This window comes from Malania oleifera, chromosome 12 (genome assembly GCF_029873635.1).
Source record: "Malania oleifera isolate guangnan ecotype guangnan chromosome 12, ASM2987363v1, whole genome shotgun sequence".
Lineage (NCBI taxonomy): Eukaryota > Viridiplantae > Streptophyta > Magnoliopsida > Santalales > Ximeniaceae > Malania > Malania oleifera.
The window spans coordinates 13,526,659-13,549,607 of NC_080428.1; the positions used below are offsets into that span (position 1 = coordinate 13,526,659).

General features: G+C 37.1%; 1 protein-coding gene across 2 annotated transcripts in view; it reads left to right on the forward strand.

The window, feature by feature from the left end:
• The first annotated feature begins 207 nt into the window (after positions 1-207).
• Positions 208-22,949, forward strand: part of LOC131144379 (E3 ubiquitin-protein ligase DA2L-like) — a 28,121-nt gene continuing 5,379 nt past the window's right edge. For both annotated transcript variants that reach the window (XM_058092989.1, XM_058092990.1), the window contains exons 1-7: positions 208-675; positions 912-1,307; positions 1,974-2,025; positions 2,104-2,149; positions 2,246-2,327; positions 2,445-2,589; positions 2,720-2,816. In XM_058092989.1, the coding sequence (XP_057948972.1) occupies positions 1,116-1,307; positions 1,974-2,025; positions 2,104-2,149; positions 2,246-2,327; positions 2,445-2,589; positions 2,720-2,816 (614 nt within the window). In that variant the 5' untranslated portion in view covers positions 208-675; positions 912-1,115. The remainder of the gene's footprint in view (positions 676-911; positions 1,308-1,973; positions 2,026-2,103; positions 2,150-2,245; positions 2,328-2,444; positions 2,590-2,719; positions 2,817-22,949) is intronic.

Genomic DNA, 22,949 nt, shown 5'->3' on the forward strand with positions numbered 1-22,949 from the left:
AAATTTTTGTATCTTAAAATTAGATTTGAATTTAAGTGAATTTAGATAAATTTTGATAAAATTTAATATAATTTTATATTATATTTTTATCTAAATATATATAGAAATCGGCTTAAAAAAAATGTGGTGCGTTCAATGTTAATTAGGGATGGGGTTGAATGTAAAAACACGAGGAAACAAAACATATGAAATCAGTCAGTTACACGCGCTCTGACAACGCGTGATAGGTTAAAGAAATTCGGTCTTCTCTAAGCTTGGTTGATTCTTTCCGGGGCTACTACTCTACCGTCCGTGCCTTACCTCTTTGCACCAATTTCCTCCCCTTCTCTCTCTCTCCCATTCATTTGTTCTCTACGCTCTACGACTTAAAAAAAGGTTTCCGTCGGATGGAGCAAGGAGGCCGAAAGAAACAAAACGAAACGAAACAAAACGAAACGAAGACGAATAAAAATAAATAAAAATAACATAAAAAGAGAAGAAGCCATCAGAGAAAGTTCTGATCGTGTTGCTGCTGTTGCTAACGAATCTCTGGATCTCCATTCTCTGGCAGTTGCAGAGCACAGACCTCCCGCTTCTGTTCTCAGTTCATTCCTTGTCCAGGCTACTCTCTCTTTTGTTCTCTACAGCCATCTTACTGTCGTCATTGGTCCACAATAATCTCCATAAGATTAGAAGGTTTGGGTTTTTTTTTTTTTTTTTTAAAAAATTTATGAAGATATCTTTTAATTCTATTTTGCTTGTGTTTTTTTTCTGGTCCGAATTCAAAGCAAAACTGGCTTTTGTGTTTTGGAAAGTTTCCTGCGTTCTTCGATTGCTTTTGTTGTTTTTCGCCTTGTACGAGTGATTGATTTGAGGCCCTGGACGGTTTCTTTAAGTTTTGTGTTTTTTGTTTTGATTTTCTTGATTTACAGGTGCGCAAGTGTTGTTCTTCAGCGGCAAATTGTTGTCAATTGGAGTGGCAGCATGCTATAGTGTGGATTTTTCATTGTAAAGCAAGAGCTAGGGTTTTTGATATTATGTAATTGGCTATCGAATATGTTGATTTTCTATGAATTGTTACTTCTAGATGTTATTGAATGCAAGAGATAATTAAATAAGAAGAAATAGACTTTGGAATGGGGAATAAACTGGGGAGAAGGCGACAGGTGGTGGATGAGAAGTATACAAGACCCCAGGGGTTGTACCAGCACAGGGAAGTTGATCACAAAAAGCTTCGAAAGCTCATTCTTGACTCTAAGCTCGCTCCTTGCTATCCTGGGGATGAAGAATATACCTACGATCTTGAGGAATGCCCAATTTGCTTTTTGGTCTGTAACATAGCTATATGACTTCCTATGTTCTAAATCATGGCATTTTGTTTATCGAGTTTATTAGATTCTTTGTTTCTTCTGTATGGAATGTGAGAAAATGGAGGTAAAGGAAAGGTTAAACGTTATAAGTTTTTACTTTGTTCTGTTTAGCCTAGCATTGGAAAGTACTTGCTTGCTTTCAAGAGCTAAATGAATAGAGTATTTGGTTTTAAATGCTGACAAGTTCCTTCGGGATACTAATTAAAAGGTTGCTGAAGAAAATAAAAAACAAAAAAAGGGAAACTTTAATTCCATTTATTATTTTAGTAACTGACTGTAAAATTGTGTTATTTTTTTTAGCACTTTGGAATGCAACAACAAGCAATATAAAGTTGTCATGTTCTTTGTTTTTTCTCTTGCTCATTTTCTCACAAATTAGAAGAAGAATTCTTGAAAGCTTATCCTATGTTGGGAACTTGGAGTTGAGACCTTGGATTTGGATTTGTATGGATTGGAATAAAAGACAATAAAAATTTTATTGAGTTTCATCAAGTCCACACAAATCCAAATCTTAGGTATGAAATCTATGCTGACAAAAACAACCTTAGTCTTTTAGTTGTAGGATTTTTTGTGCAATAGTTTTCAATTATGCTTATGGATGTTTTGTTTCTTTTTTTCATTTAGTACTATCCTAGTCTCAACCGCTCGAGATGTTGTATGAAAGGAATTTGTACAGGTATGTTTTTGGTATTTTTGGTAATGATTGATGTAGTTGTCAGCGTCAGGATTCTTCTGATTTATCTTCTTTGTACAGAGTGTTTTCTGCAGATGAAAACCCCTAATTCAACTCGGCCTACTCAGTATCCTTCCATTCTTATAAATATGAATTTATATTTTGCAATGTATTTATACATTTCTTGTTCCAGTTCTATGCTTGCCATACTTAATCTAATCAGGTGTCCCTTTTGTAAAACCTCAAATTATGCTGTGGAGTATCGGGGTATGAAATCAAAGGAGGAAAAGGGCATGGAACAAATTGTAATATTTTCTTTCAAATACCTCACATTGCCTCTAGGGACAGAAAAACTGGGATTGTGCTGCTTAAATTAGTACATGATGTCATCTCATTATTTGTTTACATTCTTGCATGGACAGGAAGAACAGCGGGTTATAGAAGCAAAAATACGGATGAGGCAACAAGAAATTCAGGACGATGAAGTGAGAATGCAGAAAAGGCAGGAGATGAGTTCTACAAGTGAGATCATCACACAAGGGGAGGTTGAACACAGCTCAACAGCTGGTATGCTTTATTGGGGGTTTTTCTTTTTATCTGCACCTCAATGTGTTCTAGTGGTTGCTTAGGTTTATGTATTTTGTTTGTCTTTGTGTTTTTCTGATGGCTATGCTATTTTTTGTGTTTTCATATTTAGGACCATCTTTTAGGTCTCTCGTAGATGGCGAGGAAATCATGTCCTCCCATGAACCTGCTCTCTTAGCTAGACAACCTCCACGAGCGAGGCAGAATAGGTATGCTGTATTTTTCAGACATCTTTTCCCCTCAATATTGATATGTTATGCTTATTCTTTAATTAAATTCAGTTGCATGGTTATTGTGGAAAATAAAAGGGGAAAAAAGTCCATGCTTGCATTAGTATTGTGTGAATTGTTCTTATTTTTATTTTGCTTTATTTCACATTTAATAATGCATTTTTTTCCCCTTCTGATTCTCATATTGATTTCGTTTTGGCCTACATTTAGGAACACAGTTGTTTTGTGATTCCCCTGATTACTATTTATCTGTCATGCCTTTTTCATGTTGGTATAACATTCACTTAATTTATCTTTTTGGAAAAAAAATACAACAACAACAACATGTTGTTGTTGGAAAAAAAATCTTTTGGTTTGTTAATTAAATCTTACTTTACTGATGGGATTCATGAACTAGAACCTGGCGTGAGACGCTTTTACTAGAATCCAGTTGAATAATAAAGAAGCATCGCTGTATATTATGGCTGATCTTTTCTTTTCAGATATTTGGATTTTGGCGGAACTTTCAGTGGTTTTCAAGTCTTTCATACAATTTTAAGAAAACTTTCTGATATGGGATTATAGCTTTACTGAATTTATGAAAATAAATACTTTTTAAATGGGTCTGACTGTACTCTTGGATCAGAATGTTGGGTGACGAAGAAATATAATATCCAAAAAGTAAAAGTTGCCGAGATGAGAATGCTTAGATGGATGAGTGGTATAACATTGAAAGATAAATTAAGGAATGAACATATTCGTGGTAAGTTAGGTGTAACTTCTTTAGAAGATAAGGTAAGGGACGGACGACTCAGATGGTATGGACACTTGCACCTATGAGGAAGAGTGACTTAGTTACTGTGGGGGGTAGTAGAAGGGGTAGGGGTAGACCTAAAAAACTTGGGAGGAGATAGTGAGTAAAGATTTAATATACTTGAATCTATCAAAAGAATTGATCCATGATTGCATTAATTGGCGGAAAATGATTCATATAGGTGACCCCACCTAGTGGGATTGAGGCTTGGTTTTTTGTTTTGTTTTTATTTGTTTTGGGTCTGACTGCGCTCTTACCCTTTATTGCTGCTGCTTATATTATTATAACTGTTCTTCATTAAGAGAATGCAAAGATTCAATGGACAAATTTTTTGCGTACTAGATTTGGCTAGGATTGGTTTTGTGCAGGATGTACAAACTATGAAACATGGACACAGATGTGTCCACAACATATTTTACATTTGTATAGCTGTGTATAAATATTTAGGAATTAAAAAATAAACGAAATATCATTCAATTTAGCTGGAAGATGATGAATATTTGTATGCCATCCCCTTTCAAGTGAACAATATTTTATTTTCTATTAAATATTACAAGTTGTAATGAAGAAATATAACCTACTTTAAATGCTTACTAAAACATCTCATTGTTGGTTCACTTAAGAGTTGCAGAGGCAAGGTAGTGGCTTGGAAATAAAGAAAATAAGTAGAAGAATTGTGACACAAAATATTGTTATGAACAGTTAGATGTGCTGGTGAAATGAGCATTTTGCAGTAATGAAATGAAAGATGGAAATGTGGCTTAAAGCAGTGTTATTTAGAGTCCAAGTATTGGTGAAAAGAGCTTTTTTTTTTCTGCCCCCTGCCTCTTTTTGGGGGTTGGAGATTCTTTTTGAAGGATGGAGATTCAACACACCTGTTTTTTGGGAATGTCTTTGCTAATAGGGCTATTTTGTTTTTGAGATAGAGGATGTGATGAAGAGCAGCAATGTATGTCTACTGCAAAGAGAGAATTTGGGGGAGAGAGAGTAGAGATGAGAGATGAACAGAACAGTAGTAACGTACTGGCGTACTGCCCAGGAGTGAATAGGAAGAGGGGAGAGGCTAATAAGAGGAAGAGGGAGATACGATTGAAGGAAGCTCATGTATGTTCACTTCTGAAATCAAATTGTTCAAAAATTAACTCCTGCGAAGCTTTCACACCCTACTTATTAGAAATCTTATAATACAAAAAATTACACATATATGTCTAAAGATACATGAAAATACAAACCAACTCCTAAAACAGATATATTACCAAGGAACCCCCAAGTACACTTGATCCTTCTACAAACAAACAAAACACATTTGGGTTTAGGACCAACAATACGTTGACCCTATTATTTGAATTTTGTCTCCAAATTGGGTCAAAATGATCCATCCTGATATCTACTTCTGTCCTACATCAATTCCCTCCATTTGAAAAGAATTCAACGAATACTAAGGAGTCCATCACCATGAATTGAACCATCTCGCTTCATAAAAAAGGAATCAGATGTACGCTTCAATTTGGTGAGTGGGTGGACCGGAACTGGCATCGGTCTATACTTCTTGTTGATGTAGGTGTATAAGAATTTTATTGGCATCATGCTTAATCTTCCTATCAAACGACCATGTACAACCCAAATCTTGAAGGTAAGCAAGCAACTATCATGGACCTTTGAATTGCTATTGTTTGCCCAAGCAATTCTGTATGGAAAAGATGGGGTTGAACTTACAAATTTAGCTTCTTTCATGGCTTCTTCAGAAACTACATTTGTAGTACAAAGCTGCTTATGACAAATCACTTGAGTTTGAAAGATCATGGTACATTTCCAATCCTCTTTTTCTTCAACCTTGTGGGAAGAGTATAAATCGGGGTACTAAATTGTTTAGCCTTGACATATGAAGCACTTGGTTGATTGTTTGACATTTGAAGTTGTTCCAGAATATTTAAGGAATCTTCCAAGGGAGTAAGCTGTACTGTTTTACCCAATTTCTCTGAAATCTCTTGCACAACTCCACTATTACTTTTTTCAATTTGAAGGGTTGATGTAGCTCTGGGAAGATTATGCAGCTTTCCTCTTCTGTCTGAGTAGCAACCTGCACTACATTTCCACCTGTAATGAAATGACATGCAGCAACCTTGGAGTGCAATAGGTGGCTTTAACCCTTTTTTATACAAAGCAATCATCAGATCCACCTTCCATTTTGTGCCAGCATGAGTAGCCAAGTGATAAAACTTACTAGTGTAATTTGCCACAGTCTTTTCTAGCTTCAAATAAAAGAGTTGTAGATGAACACGCTGCTGGTGAATTGGAGCTACAAACTGCTCTTGTATGGCTCACTTCATCTCATCCTCTGTTCTAATCTCACTAAATCTCCTCCTTCTGAGGATCTCCAATTGTTTAATCCACCAAGTTTGAGTAGTTCCCTTCAATTTTGATTCAGAAAAATGTTCAAGCCTCATTCATGTCATACCATTAGAAATGGTACTCCAAAGAATACATCCAATCATCAAATTCATTAGGAAAACCATCACCATTTAAATATGAGATTTCTAGTTTGATTACCTTATTGAAATGATCATTTTGGCCTTCACACAACTTAGACGCATGAGGAGCCACATCATCTATACTACTTTCCTGTTTGGTAGGAAATTGATGGGCTCCTTACCCAAGGCTGCAACTTCAATAGTTAGCCTATTGAAAGAATTAGTAATGGTCTCCAAAGCATTCTCCATATTTTGTACCCTACTAGATATCAGTTTAACTTTTGCAGACAACTCAACATTAGTCACCATTTTTTAGGAAGCATCAATACTGACGTGAGACACGGAGACGACACGATATTGACATGGTGATATGACAGTTTTGAACAAATGAGGATATGACATGGCAGGGATACATTAATTAATTAATATTATTCATATATATATATATATATATATTTAGCCATGTTTTTCCTTTTACATGATAAATATTGTGGTAAATTTTATTTAAAACGAAATATAAGCACCATTCATGCAAATTACCAATTACACATTTTAGTTTACAAACTACACCTATTCAATCATCAACTACATTCATATTATGGAATATTGGTCCTAAAAAAAAAAAAAAAATACTTATGGGCATGGCTGATGGTATGCAATGGGCATGGCTCATCAAGAAATTTAAAAAGGAAAGGATTAATAGAGAGTGACAAACTGGCAATGGCTTTAGAGAGGGGTAATTTTACAGGCTAGAAGTTCCGGTGGTGCTCTATAAGGCTGGCATAGTGGCACTAGGGCTCCAAAGTCCCAGTGACTCCAACCTCTCCAATGTCATAGAACCTCTTAACTTGTAGTCTCTCAACTTCTCAATTTTTTTCTCTTTGGGTTTTGTTAACAAAATTAAAGGGGACACATAACAGAGACTTTGGTGCAAGAAGTTTGCTGGAGTTGTCCTTACCATGTCGGGAAGTAACTCAACCGTGTATAAAAAATAAATAAATTGATTAATTTCTAATATATGTTGGATACGTGTTGCGGAGTGTCGGGCTGGTGTCGAGAAAAATTCAAAATACTATGGCTTGAAACAAATATGTATGTTTGAAGTTGTAGAACATGGAAAAGTTTCCCACATGTGGGTTACCGGTGTGTGAGATGTGTGAGTCACCAGTGGTTATAATCTGGCAATGAAATTTGGTATGAAGGTAGACCAAAGGGTAGCAAGTCCAGTGGTAGTGCTGGTGCGATGAGAAAAGCAATGGAAATTGGGGATCTTGAAAGGCTGATGACTGAGAAGTATTTTGCTGGTGTGTGGGACCACATGCCTTGTTCGACGGCAATGAAATTTGGGGGGAAAGGCTGATTAGCAATTCCTGTTTTTGATGGCAGTGGTGGAGTCATGAAACAGTGCTTGAAAAATGATGTTTGAAATTAAGGGGCAGTGACTGTAATTTTATTTTATTTTTGGTTAGTTTCTGGCAGTGAACGGTGTAATTGTAAATTGCAGGAAGGAGAGGGAAGGAGAAGAGGACAAAAGGAAGAAGAGAAGTTTTAAGGATTCCGCAAAAATTGGAACTGCAGATGGCAAAAAGGGCAGGGAGTTAACAGAAGAGAGGCAGAAGAGGAATGATTTAGAAGGAAAATTAGGGGATTGAAAATGGTAGAGATCTTGGTTGGGATTTGATACCAAATGATGCAGAATGTATGTTTACTACCAAGAGAGAGTTTGGAAGGGATGTAGGAGAGAAAAGAGATGAGCTGAATGGCAGTAAGGTACTGCCCAGGGGAGAATAGGAAGAGGACGGGGGAAGAAAAGGAGATATAATTGGGGGAAACTCACCCACGTTCACTTCCTAATTCAAATTCATCCGAAAAAAAAAACTCCTGCATGGTTTCACACCCTACTTACAAGAAAGCCTTAAATATGCAGAATGTATAGATGGTTTCACACCCTACTTACAAGAATGTATGTTTACTACCAAGAGAGAATTTGGAAGGGATGTAGGAGAGAAAAGAGATGAACTGAACAGCACTTGGGTACTGCCCAGAGGAGAACAGGAAGAGGAGAGGGGAAGAAGAGGAATAAGGAGATATAATTGGGGGGAACTCACTCACGTTCACTTCCTAATTTAAATTCATCCAAAAAACGGAAAAAAACTAACTCCTACATGGTTTCACACCGTACATACCAGAAAGCCTTAAATGCAAGAAATTACACATATACCCCTAAAGACCCATGAAATTACAGACGCCCAAACAAGCATATATTAGAAATGAACCTGCTAAATATGCATAAGCCTAGTACAATTCAAGGTCTTAAATTTTGATTTCGACTCAAATTTCAAAGCTCCAAAAGTACAGAAATTTCGATTTCGATGTCAATTTCGATTTCGATTTGAAAAAATAATGGAAACTAGTAGCAAAGCATGGAATTCTTTGTGAAACTTTAGAAATGGTTAACAAACATAATAATATAAGTTTTAAGCTTAATATATTACAAATTAAATACATCTATGTTTTGTATGAGGTGCAAAAGTTGTAAAATAGTATGCGTATCCAACACGTTTGTAAGATAATGTACATTAAACATATTCAGTTAATGCAAATGAAATTCATAAATCAATTAAATATTATTTATTATACAAATATTGATAATTTAGACATGAATGGTTAAGTAAAATATTACTATAAGTTTATTTTTTCATATAATTTCAAAAGCACTTGTGATAACCTTTTGTTTCAATAATATAAATAAAAGAAATAAAATAAATTAAAAGAGAAATTTCACTTCACTCTTGAATCTCTTGTTTGAATATCAACGAAATTTCATTGTATAGTTAAAATTTCGAGGTTTCAATAAAATTTCGGATGATTCATTGAGATTTTGATGAAAATTATGCAAGGCGGAAATTGACTGCCATTTCGATTTCGAGGGTGACGGAAATTGGAAATTTTGACAATTTCGTGGAAATTTAAGACCATGGTACAATTAAACTGAACAGATTTGAATTTAGGGCCCATAAACCGTGGACCCTATTATTTGGAATTGGTCTCCAAATTGGATCCAAATGATCCTTTCCAAACACCCGTTTCCCATCCTATGTCAGGATGTTTATTAGAAATGAACCTGCCAAATATACATAAGCCTAGTACAATTAAACTGAACAGATTTGAATTTAGGGCCCATAAACCTTGGACCCTATTATTTGGAATTGGTCTCCAAATTGGATAAAAATGATCCATTCCAAACACCCGTTTCCCATCCTATATCAAGATGTTTAGAAAGTATGTGTGTGCAATGTGCATTAATTTGTATACAGTTTAACGAAATCTGGGTGTATATGGAGTTAATTGCATTAATATATCATACATAGCTTAACCTCCTCTCTATGTAATTCTCTCTTGTATACATAAATATAATTTTTTTTCGTAAAAAATAATGTTAGTAGCGTGGAAAATGGAATGAAGTAAGTTTTCCTTTAAAGTGTGAATACAAACTATTCTTATTAGTTGTGAGATTTAATGGTTTTCATTACACTATTATGACACTTAGTCTATATGGTACTTTGAAGGGAGGGTTGCAGTCTTATGGTACATTTTTACCTTTGTTGGAAGAAGTCAAGTGGTATGGCAAGGTTTCATGGGCTGAACATTTCACACCTTGTGAAGGGCTGTGCGGCATTAGCTAAAGCACTTTTGCTTAACTAGTCAATCAAAGTATGTTGCAGTTTACCCCAAGAACACATTAATAGCAATTGAATAAAAAGTAAGCAGAAGTAGTAAGCAATTCTCGTAAGAAAATGACAAGCATGCGGTAAACATTGAAGCAATATAATTCATGAACAACACCTTTGTAGGCAACATGTGTTTGGCAAGGGAAGCAAGCAGCCTAAACACATTTACAAATTCTATGCTAGTGAATTTTACAAGGCTGATGAACACTCATCCTCTCCTAAATAGCTTTATATGCTATTTTAGCCCTGGCTCTAGGGAACATCGAAATGACTGAAGAGTCAATACTCCCATTCTACACTAAGGCATTGATACAATCTATTAAAAAAAACAGATATTGCTATTTACGTGATGATAACCCATCCCATGCACACAAGACAAGTAGTCACAGGCAGGTATAATGCCCTGAACAAGCTTGGCTCATGATGTTCTCCCCCACTTATGCAATCGATGTCCTTGTAGACTTTGACGGTAGATCCTCTTCAACTTTGTCCAGAAATAGTTGCAAGTCTTTTAATGACATCCAACTGATTTCTTCGTCTCCAAGGCCTGTCCACTTTACTAAGAACTTGTGCCGCTTCTTCCTTGATTATGTGAGCTCTCTGTCTACAAGGATGATTTCAAATTCTCTTATGTTAGGTTGCGTTATCCTCAGTGGTGCTCTAGTTAATTGACTTCTATTTAGATTTCAGTGTCAGCATTGAAGGGCTTGAGGTAACACACATGAAACACATGATGCACTTTCATCTAAGTTGGAGGATCAACTTCGTAAGAGGCCTTCCTGACTTTTAATATGGGGAATGGTCCCTCATATTTGCGAAGTAGTCTCTTATCTCAACCTTTTAGGGACTTGATTTGTTCTGGATGGAGCTTAGCAAGCACCAAGTCATCCATGTTGAAGTGCAACAGTCTTCTATCCTAATTTGCCTATTTCTTCATCCGCGTGAGAGCTTTCTCGAGGTAATCTTCAGCAAGCTCTGCATCTTGTCTCCATTCTTTGGTGAAGAGTTATGCTGTCATACTCTTTCCTCTGTACAACTCATCCACAGTGTGAGCTGACATCGGTTGTTGGCTCGTAACAAGCTCAAAAGGACTCTTTTTGGTTGTTGAGCTCTTTTGGGCATTGAAATAGAACTGAGCCATGTTGAGCAGCTGCACCCAATTTCTGATTGGCCGTGAGAAGATGGCACAAGTACTATTCTAATAGCCGGTTGAATATCTCTATTTATCCATCTGTTTGTGGGTGGGAGCTCGAAGAGATGTCAAATTGTGAGTTGAGGATTTTGAAAAGTTTGTGTAGTAGTTGCTTGTTAATCTCGAGTCTCGGTCATCGACAATAACTTAGGGAACACCCTAATATTTGACCACATGTTTGAAAAACAAGTGGGTTGTCTCGTCTGCCCAACTGTACTTCAGTGCGGGTATAAATTTCCCATAATTTAAAATTCTGTCTATAACCACAATTTCAGATCCATTTTCTTCAATTCTTGGTAGGTTGGGGATGAAGTCAAGCAAGATACTCTCCCACAGTTTTTTATCCACTTGTTGTTAGTTGTTTTAAGGGAAATATGTTTTGAGGATGTTTAGTGTGATTGGTTTGCTGTTTTGCAATATATATGTTTTAGAAGGCGAAGGCATAAAGTAAGGCGTTTTAACCCTTAAGAGGCGAGGCGTAAGCCTTAAAAGTTAAGGTATTGAGGTTTAAGCCTTTTGAGAATTTTATTTTTAGATAAAATATGTAAATAAATTGCACATATTTTAAAAAATAAAAAAAAATTAAGAACATCGCAAATAGCATGTAAAAGAAATATCGAATATTACTTGTAAAACTACTTGCTGGCCATTCAGAAATTGCTAACTTTTGAACTTATTATGTATGTCATGACAAAAGTGGCAATAACATTATTGCATTCAAATTATTTGCGAGATCTAAGATACAACTCTCAATTATTTTGGGAAGGTTGAGGTTCAGGATTTTTAGAAATCAACTCATATTACCACATTCCTTTTATATATGCATGTAGTCAAAAATTTCGAGCCAAATCTAACTTGAGAATCACACACCCAAAAAGCATACACCTCAACTAAAATGTCGCAAAAGGCGTCCCTTTTGTCCAAATGCATAAACCCCATAACGGAATGTATTAGTCTCTCTTGGAGTAGGTATTTTAGATTGAAACTCTTGGCATTTTAGGCTGCCTTGCCTTGAGCGAGCCTTTTAAAACATTGTTTTGTATTTTCTATTTTTTGCTTTTCTATTTTAGTTTTTTGTTCTTTTATAGTATTCCTTATTCTCCTGTTTAGAACATTCCTTCTCTTCTAATAATATTCTTATTTTTGGATTAAAAAAAAATGTATATTGGTTCAGTTAATCTACGTTATTGAATTTTCTGAACCTTAACCAAATCAATAACTGAAACAATATGGAAAATTTGAACCAAACTCAAACAGAAAGAATGGTTAACCAATTTTTTAGTTCGGTTTGGTTTAATTTTCTGATTTTCTAGCCAACTCCCAAGTACTGGTTTCTATAAAGAAGTGTATGCTTAGGAGGTTTAAGACATGCTGATGATTGAAGTCCTGATTTAGAGTCCCATGATGGGGAAAATGCTACTTATTTAGGGAGACTTTTGACGCGTAGGTGGTTGAAGTGGCAATCTTTGAGATGGAGAAGGTAAGGCTCCTATCCTTCTGGTTTTAATAGATTTTTGCTATGAATTTGGAGGTGATTAAGGATGATCATATGTGGTTTCTTCAGGATTTCCATGGTAATGGGGTGGTTAGGAGTAGCATGAATTCCACTTCTATTGCCCTTATTCCTAAAAGGAATCTTTTGGCAAGGTGAAAGACTAGATGCCTAGTGGTTTGTTTACTACCCTTGATGATGATTTGCATAAGGTGTTATCATTATCAAGAATAAGCAGGAAGGTTTTGGGTGAGACATAAGACGTTGATGATGTTGGAGAATGCTTTGATTATGGATAGATTGATTCTTGATGCAGTGTTAATTGCTAATCAGGTGGTAGATGATGCTTGGAGGAAGGGAAATAAGGGTGTTGTTTTCAAATTGGATTTTTGAGAAAGCTTATGGTTGGTTTGCTTGTTGGGCCTTCTTCGACAGGGTGCTAGAAAAGAAGGGCCCTGGGTCATTTGGAAGAAATGGATAGAAATTTGTTTGCCTTCTGCAAATATTTCAGTGTTTATAGCCTAGTGACCGGTTCTTTGCTTCACGTGGGTTGAGGCAAGGGGACCATTTCTCCTTTTCTATTTAATCTTGTCATGGATATGTTGAGTAGAATGGTTTTAGAGGCTTGATTTGGTAAAAAGCTCTTGAGAAAATTTTAGGTTTTAAGAATAATATGGCTACATATGGTGTTAGCATTGGTCAACGTGAGATGGTAGAAAAGAGAAATCCACATAGAGAACGAGGCGTCCTCCAACAACTCAAGGAAACAACAAAAGAAGAGGGTAAAAAACCCACAAAAAAACCAAAGCAACGCAATCCAATCTCACCACATGTCATCATCTGAAGAGACACCCTAAATTAGGCATTTGCCGAGTGCTCGGTGCAAGAATGACCACTCTAACCAAAACCAAATTATGAGAAGTAATATTACCTTAAAACTTCCAGCATTCTTCTCCAATTAAATGCACAAAATTTTTGAGAATGAACAAGACTTTGAGGAGGTGTATGGAGAGGACATAATTTTCTATTTAATGAGATTTGGAACCATGAGGTTGCTGACCCTTTTGTGGTTCCCTTAGTCTGGTGGCTGAGCATACAGACGGTTGATGGTGTACTTGATGATTCTTTCAATCCTGATTAGCGAGGTATTGATAAAATAGAGGCATGGGAAAATGAGCCTACTGTATGGGGTGATCTTAGCTATTGAAACAGTTTTGATAATCCTGATTATAATTTTTGCTCTTTGCCTTATGCTTCCAGCTCTCATGTTTCTAAATTTTTATTTAGTTCTCAGGTGCTCAAGTTGGTGATGCAACTTTGGCAAAGGCATTTTGCTCATATCTGTTGGGGCTGCAAATGAACACGATTATCTTTTATGCCAAAGTGAGTTAGGTTGAACAGGAAGACTCTGAATACAGAAGCACTGGCTGAAGAGAGGGGTAGTGAATCCTCTAGGTTTGGACTTTGGAGTTGAGGGTTTTTGTGATTTTTGAGGCTTAAGAATGGAAAAAGAAAGAAAGAAAAAAGGTCCAGAAGGAATTATAAAATTTAGCATGTCATAAATTGTGGCCCATTGCGGGGGTGGCAGTGAAGGTTAAGATAGATGGGGATAATGAGGTTCTAAGGTGAAGTTGTTTAGCCAGAATTTTAGGGGATTGAATATTCTTCTAAAGCGTCATAAAGTTAAGGAGGTTATTTGCAAGGCCTCTCCTCATATTGCTTTGCTGTAAGAATCTAATGAGAAGATGTTTATGGGTTGTTGGTTAGTATTAGGGACTCTAGGTTTATGGGTTGGGTTTGGTTAGTTTCTATTAATTCCTCGAGGGGAATTCTTGTTATTTGGGATACTAGGTTTGCCAGTGAGGTGGATAAGCTGATAAGGTCTTATTCTGTGTCAGTCCTATTAGATGTTAAAGGTCAAGGACAGTCCTATTATGGGTTGGGTATGGTTAGTTTCTATTGATTCACCGAGGGGAATTCTTGTTATTTGGGATACTAGGTTTGCTAGTGAGGTGGATAAGCTGATAAGGTCTTGTCTGTGTCAGTCCTATTAGATGGTAAAGGTCAAGGACAGTCCTATTAGATGTAGACAGGCCAAGGAGGATGATGGGAGATTTCAGTTTGGCTCAAGTGATAGTCAAGGGTGTTGGGACTTGGAAATATGACGTCCAAAAATATTCCTTAGTGGAAAAATGGTTGTGAAGGTTTCCTTCAGAGATCGACTCCTCCCGGTAGAAATTTATTAAGAGTATGGTTTTCATCATACTGATTGGGATGTCATAGTAAGTGTTTATGCTACTCACGGGAGCCTTCAGATATTTGTCTCATATATCTCACCCACCCCCCTTCTTCAACCACCACTTGTTAGAAGGTTGTAAAGCATTGTGGTTTGTTTTTGGGAGGATTTTTGGGTTGGTGAAAACTCCTTTTCAGTCTTGGTTTGTTGGCGTCTTAGACTTTCCTTCATGCATGATGCTCCCATTGCTTATTTTTTATTCTTTGGATGGTGGTTTTCCTTCATTGGGATTTCCATTTCTTCAAAAATCATATTAAGGATAGAACACAGACCTTGTCCATTTAATTTGCAATTTTGGATTCTTTTGTTCCTCATTGGTGGAGGAATACTTGTATTTGGCTTGGGGATATTTCCAATACTTTAACTTGTAAACCTTTCCTAATGAATTTATCGAAATCCCCGATCCCTTCTCCTTTCCCTGTGGAGAATGTAATTTGGAAGGTTGTAGTTCCCTCAAAGATCAAAACAATTACCTTGACTTGGGTTCTTATTAAAATTAATATTAACGACTTGTTGCAAGTGAGGAGATTTAATAAAGCAACCAGTCCAGATATTTGTGTGATGAGTTTGGCTTGTCACGTGGCATGTGAGCATTTATTTCTTCTTTGTCCAGTGGCTTGGCTGATTCGGAGTAAGCTTTTTCTCATTTGCTTGTGAGATGTGGGTGATTCCTTGGGCAAGATGATTTTATTTATTTATTTTTTTGAACTTTTGGAAGTTTGGTAGAAGAAAGCGAAGGTGTTGTGAATTGTGCTTCGCATGTCATTCTTTGGACTTTATGGATGGAGAGGAATCCTAGGATTTCAAAGATCAATTCTTGCTTTCTTATTTGTTATGAGATAGAGTGTGGCTTTTCTCGCTTCCACTTGGGCTTTGGCTTTTGTGGTTTTTGGCGTGTGTCTTTGAATGATTTGAAAATAGATTTGGAGCAGCTTTTTTTAGTTGTTTTCCCCTTCATGCTTCTTGGAAGAAATGTTGCCAGACCCAACACCAATTCATTACATTTGGAGAGAGAGAAAGAGTGAGAAAGAGAGCATTATATCCATAAGCCTATATTTGTAGGCAAATAAGAAACCTAAGAACCCTAAAAATAGGAAGAAGTCCAAAACTAACTAAAAAAATTTGAAATAACTATAAAATAACTAAAATTTGTAGAATATCTAGAAATTCTCTAGTTAAAATAGAAGTCCGAATTTCTAAATCTTCAAGTAGAATATAAGGACCTAAAATTTACCATAGGCAGTCCTCTGTCAAATGGTTGAGAATCAATTTGAAACCTTGTGAATTGAATGATTGTTTGTCCAAGGGAATGTCATGGATGATGAAACTAAGTATATCTATTATTTTAGGTCAAAATCGAATGGATAAAGCAAGTGCCTCACATACAAGAATTATGAGATTATGAAGATTTGGTTGCCAAGGATCTTCCTCATTTTCTTTTTTTTCCCTCTAATTAAAAAGCGTGAACATCAATAGAAGTTAAGCTAAGAAGCACCAAAAGCACATGGGCAACACCAATGAAGTTTAATGGAGCCCATTGCTTCCCTTTCATGAATCGTGAAGGATGCTTTGGACCATCAGAGCCAAGAGAGAGGTTTTCGCTTTCAATATTAGGCACCATTAATATTTCGCTTCGAGCTACGAAATTTCCTTGGTGTAAGATGAGTCTTTTAGATGGGTTGCTATTGAATTGAAGAATTTCTTGGCAGGAAAAGGGGAATCCTTGGTGAGAACTTTCCAGGGCTTGGGGATATCTGTTGCTTCTGAGGCTTTTGGTTAATGCAAATGGGTGCATTATCATTGTTGAAAAAAATCCTTTGATCCGTGAGGCATCAAGTCTTTGAGGATCCCAGACGGGAGGGGGCTGTAGGATGGTGGAAGTTCTTCAGGACAGGTGTGTGGAGCTCCATCCAGACAGGCTTGATGTGCAGAGCTTGTGGATCATAGAAAGTGATGGAGGTGCAGGGCAGTTGTGATATTGGAGGTTTTCCAGTGAGCATTGATAGTTTAAGGTTGGGGGAGTTTTTATAAGGAAAACGCAAATGGAGGGGTCATGATTCTTTGCCAAATATCAGCGATATATCTTGTTTGAACTCAAATCTGGATGGGGCCAACTAACATAAAAGATTCTTGATTGGGTGCAAATGTGTTGTACACAAATGGGCCAAACGCATGTTGCTACATTTTTGAACTTGGAGGCCTTATAGCTAGACCTGCTCATCCAGTGAGTCATACTGGGCTGAACAAGAAGGTAATAGGCTGGGAGAGTCTGATCAGAAAGTTGAAATGTTACAAGCCCATGGGAAGCAGGTCTTCATATTCTTCAGTGGAACATAAGGGATGTTTTGAAGGCTGGAGAGGGTATAAAATTGCTTTGGGTCTTAGCTCGGTGACAGAGAGGAATCAAGATGATGTCATCGGGGAGATAGATCAAAAGGAGATTGAAGAGGCTCTGAAGGACTCTTAAAGGGTGGTACAGTGGATTCTGCTTGCCAACCAGTTGTAGCTGTAATGGAAAGCAAACTTAGTGCTTGATCTGCAGAAACACAGGAAAGGTAAGTTCGTATCAAAACAAAGAAAGCATAGAAAGTTTCATGCATGCTGGATATATGATTTTGGCTAAGAGGAAACATATTACACAATCAGCAGCACTGGTTGATCCTGTTCTCAAGTGCAGATTAACGTCACTTTCAGGTATGCTATGAAAGGCCTTTTGGTATGAGAGCATAGGTCGAGTAGATGTGGTGACCTGTTCTCTTCTATTAGTCTTGTTGGGGGGGGGGGGGGTTATAAGATCATTGCGAAGATCTTAGCCACCAGACTTCGCACGGTTATGGAAGATATAATTTCAACTTAACGGAATGCTTTTGTGAGGAACCTTCAGATTCTTGACCCTGTACTTACTGTTAATGAATGCCTTGATAGTAGATTGAAAAATGGGGTGCCAGGGCTACTTTGCAAATTAGATCTTGAGAAGGCTTTTGATAATGTAAATTGGGGTTTTCTTATGCAGTTACTAGAACGGGGTGGGTTCTCTGCAAAATGGAGGCGGTGAATTTTCTTTTGTATATCTACAGTTCGTTTTTCCATTCTGATAAATGGCACTCCTTGTGGGTTTTTTGAGAGCTCTAGGGGGTTGAGACAAGGTTACCCATTGTCTCCTTTGTTGTTTGTTTTGGTTATGGAAGCCCTGGGGAGAATGTTGGATAAAGCTGTCCATGACGGTCACATGTCAGGCTTTGGTGTGGGACGTATAGAGGGAAGAGCTTTGGTGTCTCATCTTCTCTTTGCGGTTGATACTCTAATTTTTTGTGACGCTGATCTGGATCAGATTTTATTTCTCCGTGTGATACTTATGTGGTTTGAGGCAGTCTCTGGTTTAAAGATAAATTTGGGCAAGTCAGAGTTGGTTCCTGTTGGTACGGTGTTTAATTTTGACTTATTCTTGCACGTCCTTGGCTGTAAACAAGGTAATCTTCCTATGAAATATTTGGGTCTTCCTTTGGGAGCCAAATTCAAGGATAAGACAATATGGAACCCAATTTTGGAGAAGTTAGAATGAAGGTTAGCGGGATGGAAACGTTTGTACTTATCTAAGGGAGGTAGAGTCATGTTAATTAAAAGCACGCTATCTAATTTACCCACTTACTTTCTATCTTTATTTCCTATTCCTGCTGCTATGGCTAACCATATTGAGAAACTTCAAAGGAATTTTTTATGGGGTGGCATTGGTGATGAACCAAAATTCCATTTGGTTGAATGGGATACTGTTTGCTCTCCCATTTCTTCGGGTGGTTTGGGGATAAGGAAGGTAAGACAGTTTAATGAAGCTTTGCTTGGGAAGTGGTTATGGAGATTTGGGATGGTGAAGGCTGCTCTTTGGAGGCAAGTGATAGAGGTGAAATACGGCTGTGAATGGGGTGGTTGGTGTACTAGGCCTGTTAATGGTCCACATGGTGTTGGCTTGTGGAAAAATATCAGTTGGAGATGGTCTTCTTTTTCTTGCCACGTTCTATATGATATTGGAAATGGGTCTAAGGTGAAATTTTGGCAAGACCATTGGTGTGGTGAGACGTCTCTTGCAGTCAGCTATCCTGATTTGTATAGATTTTGCCGAGATAAAGAAGCTAGCGTGGCTGAGCTTATGAAGTTTGATAATGGAGTCTTGTTTTGGGATGTAAGTTTCTTTAGAGTATGCATCTTTGGGAATTAGAGGCCTTGGCTGGTTTTATGGATACCATATATGGTGCATCGGTGAAGAGGTCCGGTGAGGATAAGATGTGCTGGAAATCTGATAGAGAGAAGGGCTTCTTGGTTAAAGGAAATTATGGTATTTTAATGGGCTCCAAAGAATGTGGCTTTCCTTGGAAAAGTATTTGGAAACAGAAAATTCCATCTAGAGTAGCTTTTTTTTGTTTGGACTGCTGCTTTAGGGAAATGCTTAATGATTGACTACGAAAAAGAAAGTTTGGATATTGGATTGGTGCTACATGTGCAAGTGTAATAATGAGACAGTTGATCATCTTTTTATTCATTGTCCCGTTGCAATGGAATTGTGGGTTATGGTGTTTGGTTTGTTTGGAGTGAGCTGGGTTATGCCGCAATCTGTGGTGGGACTTCTAGCATGTTGGCAAGGCATATTTGGTCGTTGTCGAAATGGGTTTATTTGGTTGATAGTTCCTCATTGTTTATTGTGGTGTCTTTGGAGGGAGAGAAATAGTAGGTGTTTTGAAGATAAGGAAAGATCCATTTTGGACCTGAAGCTATTTTTCTTTACAACTTTGATGGATTGGTTGGCTGCTTTGCAGAACCAATCATTTTCTTATGTTTTTGATTTACTAGATTCTTGTAATTTCTGTTTTTGATTTGTTTTCCCCGTGTACACTCCTTATGTACTTGGTGTTCTTTTTGTTATCAATAAATTATTACTTATCAAAAAAGAGGTTGGATAGTTGGAAGGTTGCATATTTTACTTTAGGGGGTCTGGATTATGTTGATTTAGGCTTGCGTGTCCTTTATTCCTTTGTATTATGTTTCTTTTGTTTAGATTTCAAGGCATGTTGCTAGTAAGCTTGAGAAATTCATGAGGGATTTCTTGTGGTCATGGGTGGATGAGAGTAATGGGATCATCTTATTATTGGGAGAAGGCCTGTAAACTGAAAAGTCAGGGGGGGGGGGGGGGGGGTTGGGTTTGGGGTGCCTAATTTCTAAAAGCATTGCCTTGGTGGGTAAATGGTTTTGATGCTTTTCTTGGGAATATGACTCCATTTTGCATAAGGCGATTTGAAGTAAATATGGAGTTCTTTCAATTGGCCGGGATGCCTTAAATAGTGATACTGCCACTTATGAGAGCCCTTGGAAATTCATTTCGTAAGTTCATCATTTGTTCATTCCTTGGGATAGCTGAGATGGAATAAGTTGTTCAAAGTACCACCTAATCAAGGTTAGGATAGCTTCCAGTTAATCTCTTGGTTTGACTATACAATCTCTTTTGGGAGGTGCCAATTTATTGCATTGTGCATGCCTTTATCCCTGACTATTGTGTGATACAACTAGAGCTGCCACAACTATTTTTTTATTTTTATAAAAATTCTCGTAGTTGTGATTGTGACCTAATTCGTCTATGGATCTTTAGCAGCAAGGTCAAAAGTCAACCTAATTATGCCAAATGGTAGGGGACGGTTTGCATTTACAAAGTATAGGTTCAATAGCACCCTGAGGGTCCGTTCCGTAAACATTACCAATTAACTTGCAAGTTCTCCTTTCTAAGATTAGCTAAATAGTTCTTGAAATTAGCCCTTGTTCCCTTTAGAAAATAATATGCTTTTTTATTCACCAAATAGTATTTTTGGTTCTTTACTATGCCATCAATACTCCAAGTTGAGTGAGTAAAGGTCACTCACCTTAGGAGCATCGTTAGGGGCTGTGACTACAACTCGCCAGGAAACAGGCTACATCATTGGGTTGTATAATTTTTTTATTTTTTTTAAATACTGAAAGTAATAAGTAGTTATGAATTTCTATATAATTGTATGCAAATATAGGTAAGTTTGCAATTGGAAAAGAAGTCATTGGAAACTCCTTAGGGGTCTGTTTTGATATTGACCACATGCCTCACCAGGTTTTTTAATTCCCACAAATATAAGAAGCATTGCCAATACATGAGCCTCCAATCATCGCCGAACTCCAGGTTGAGGCTGAATTCCACTAATATTCAATTTTTTTATTCTCATGAATGTTGTCCTTGTTTCTGCTCTGTGATGGCAGCCAGATATCATCCCATACATAGATATTGCAGTTGTTGCCACCATTGACACTCATCCATAGAGATGAGCCAATACATGCTCTCAACTCATCCATAGAGATGAGCCGATACATGCTCTCAATCGTTTTTTTTCCCCCCATTTGGATCTTTCTCAAAGGCAAAAAAAAAAAAAAAAAAAATTAAAAAAAAAAAATTCAGAAACAAAAACAAAAAAAAATAAAATAAAAAAAATAAAATAAAAATTCTACCACTAAATCAATCTAACAAGATACTAGGCTTGCTTTCACCATTGAAAAGTTGTCCAAGTTTGATGCCATAATCATATTTTTTAAGGTGCATTATGAGTTATAGGAGAAGCTATAGTAGACGTGCATACTCTTTCCGCTTGTCCAAAAAATCCAACCTAGTTCTATTGACATGGAATTGCCAATTGAAGTCCTAATGACACTAGTCTTCCAACACACATTACGCTTGTGTAATATATCTTCATTTAATTTTTCAGATTAAGTAATTCTTTGTTTTTATTTTTTGTTTATTTTTTATAATTTAATCAAATTCTTCTTCCATGTTTCTAATGATTCCTCTCTAGTACACTATGAATAATTGTTGATACTAGGTAAATATTGTCAAAAGATAGTAATTTTTGTGATTGAAATTTAGAATTTATATTGACAATTTTTAGGATGTCAAAAAGTAGAGACCATAGAAACTATGTTAGGTAGGTTGTGGGCTGGTGATGCAGCTTGGTTGGAGGAAAGATTATAAGGATCCTTAGATTAGAAATCTGACAGATAAGTAAGTTGCAAAGATATTCTGTGGCATGGAGGGATCCTCTGCATGGAAACACAGTGCTAGAGGGTCTCGAAGGTGCTATTTGGTGAATCCTCTACCCACACTTCCAAGTTCAGGAAAATTTTGAATAGATCAGATTGATAACCAAAATGGAAGGAAAAAATCTTCAGTGTCACGGTCCCACATCAGATGTGTACTAGAGAGATTTTTTGGGCTTATAAAGATGGTTTGGACTCCAACTATTTGAGGTGTTTTTTATAGCACAAACCTACGAGGCTAGTGGGTCAAAGTGGACAATACCTCGCCAAAGTTCAGTCTAGGACCATTACATTTGGTATCAAAGCCACCTTGGGGGTACTATCATGTGGGTGGATCTTAACAGAGGTGTAAGTTACTCTGACGAGGGCGTTAGAGATCAGACGAGACATCCTGTCATGGTCTCATATCGGATGTGTACTAGGGAGATCTTGGGCTTATAAAGGCTGGTTTGGACTCCAACTGTTTGAGGTGCCTTTTATAGGACATACCTGTGAAGCCAGTGGACCAAAGCGGACAACACCTCACCAGAGTTGGGCCCAAGACCGTTACAAACTGCCTATTCATTATTTGGCTAGCATAAGTACATGACTATTAATGTGCTTCACAGGTGTAGCAGTACTGCATCAGTTATGAGTTATGAGATATTTGCCTTAGTTAAGTAGTTAGGGATTAGCTGTAGAATATCTTATTTTTCAAAATTCCATTAGCTTTACTATTCAACCAATATCTGTACATGGATTTTTTTTTGTTTGGGGGGGGGGGGGGGGGGGAGTTGACGCCAAAGTGGGGTCGTTAATGTTTCCATATATACACATGAAGTTGTTCAGCAGGGATTCATTTTATCACCTCTCTTTGTGCTGTATGTGACATCCTTGCTCCACCTTCAATTTTTGTGATTGTTTAGCCAGCTGCAATTCGAAAGACAGGAGGAGGGAAAGATACACTCATGGTTTTAGAGCTCCCATGATGTGGAAGGTGCTAGGGCCATGTTGGCAAGTTTCTTGTCTTGTTTTGGTTGCTTGCATCGGTGACATGGATCCT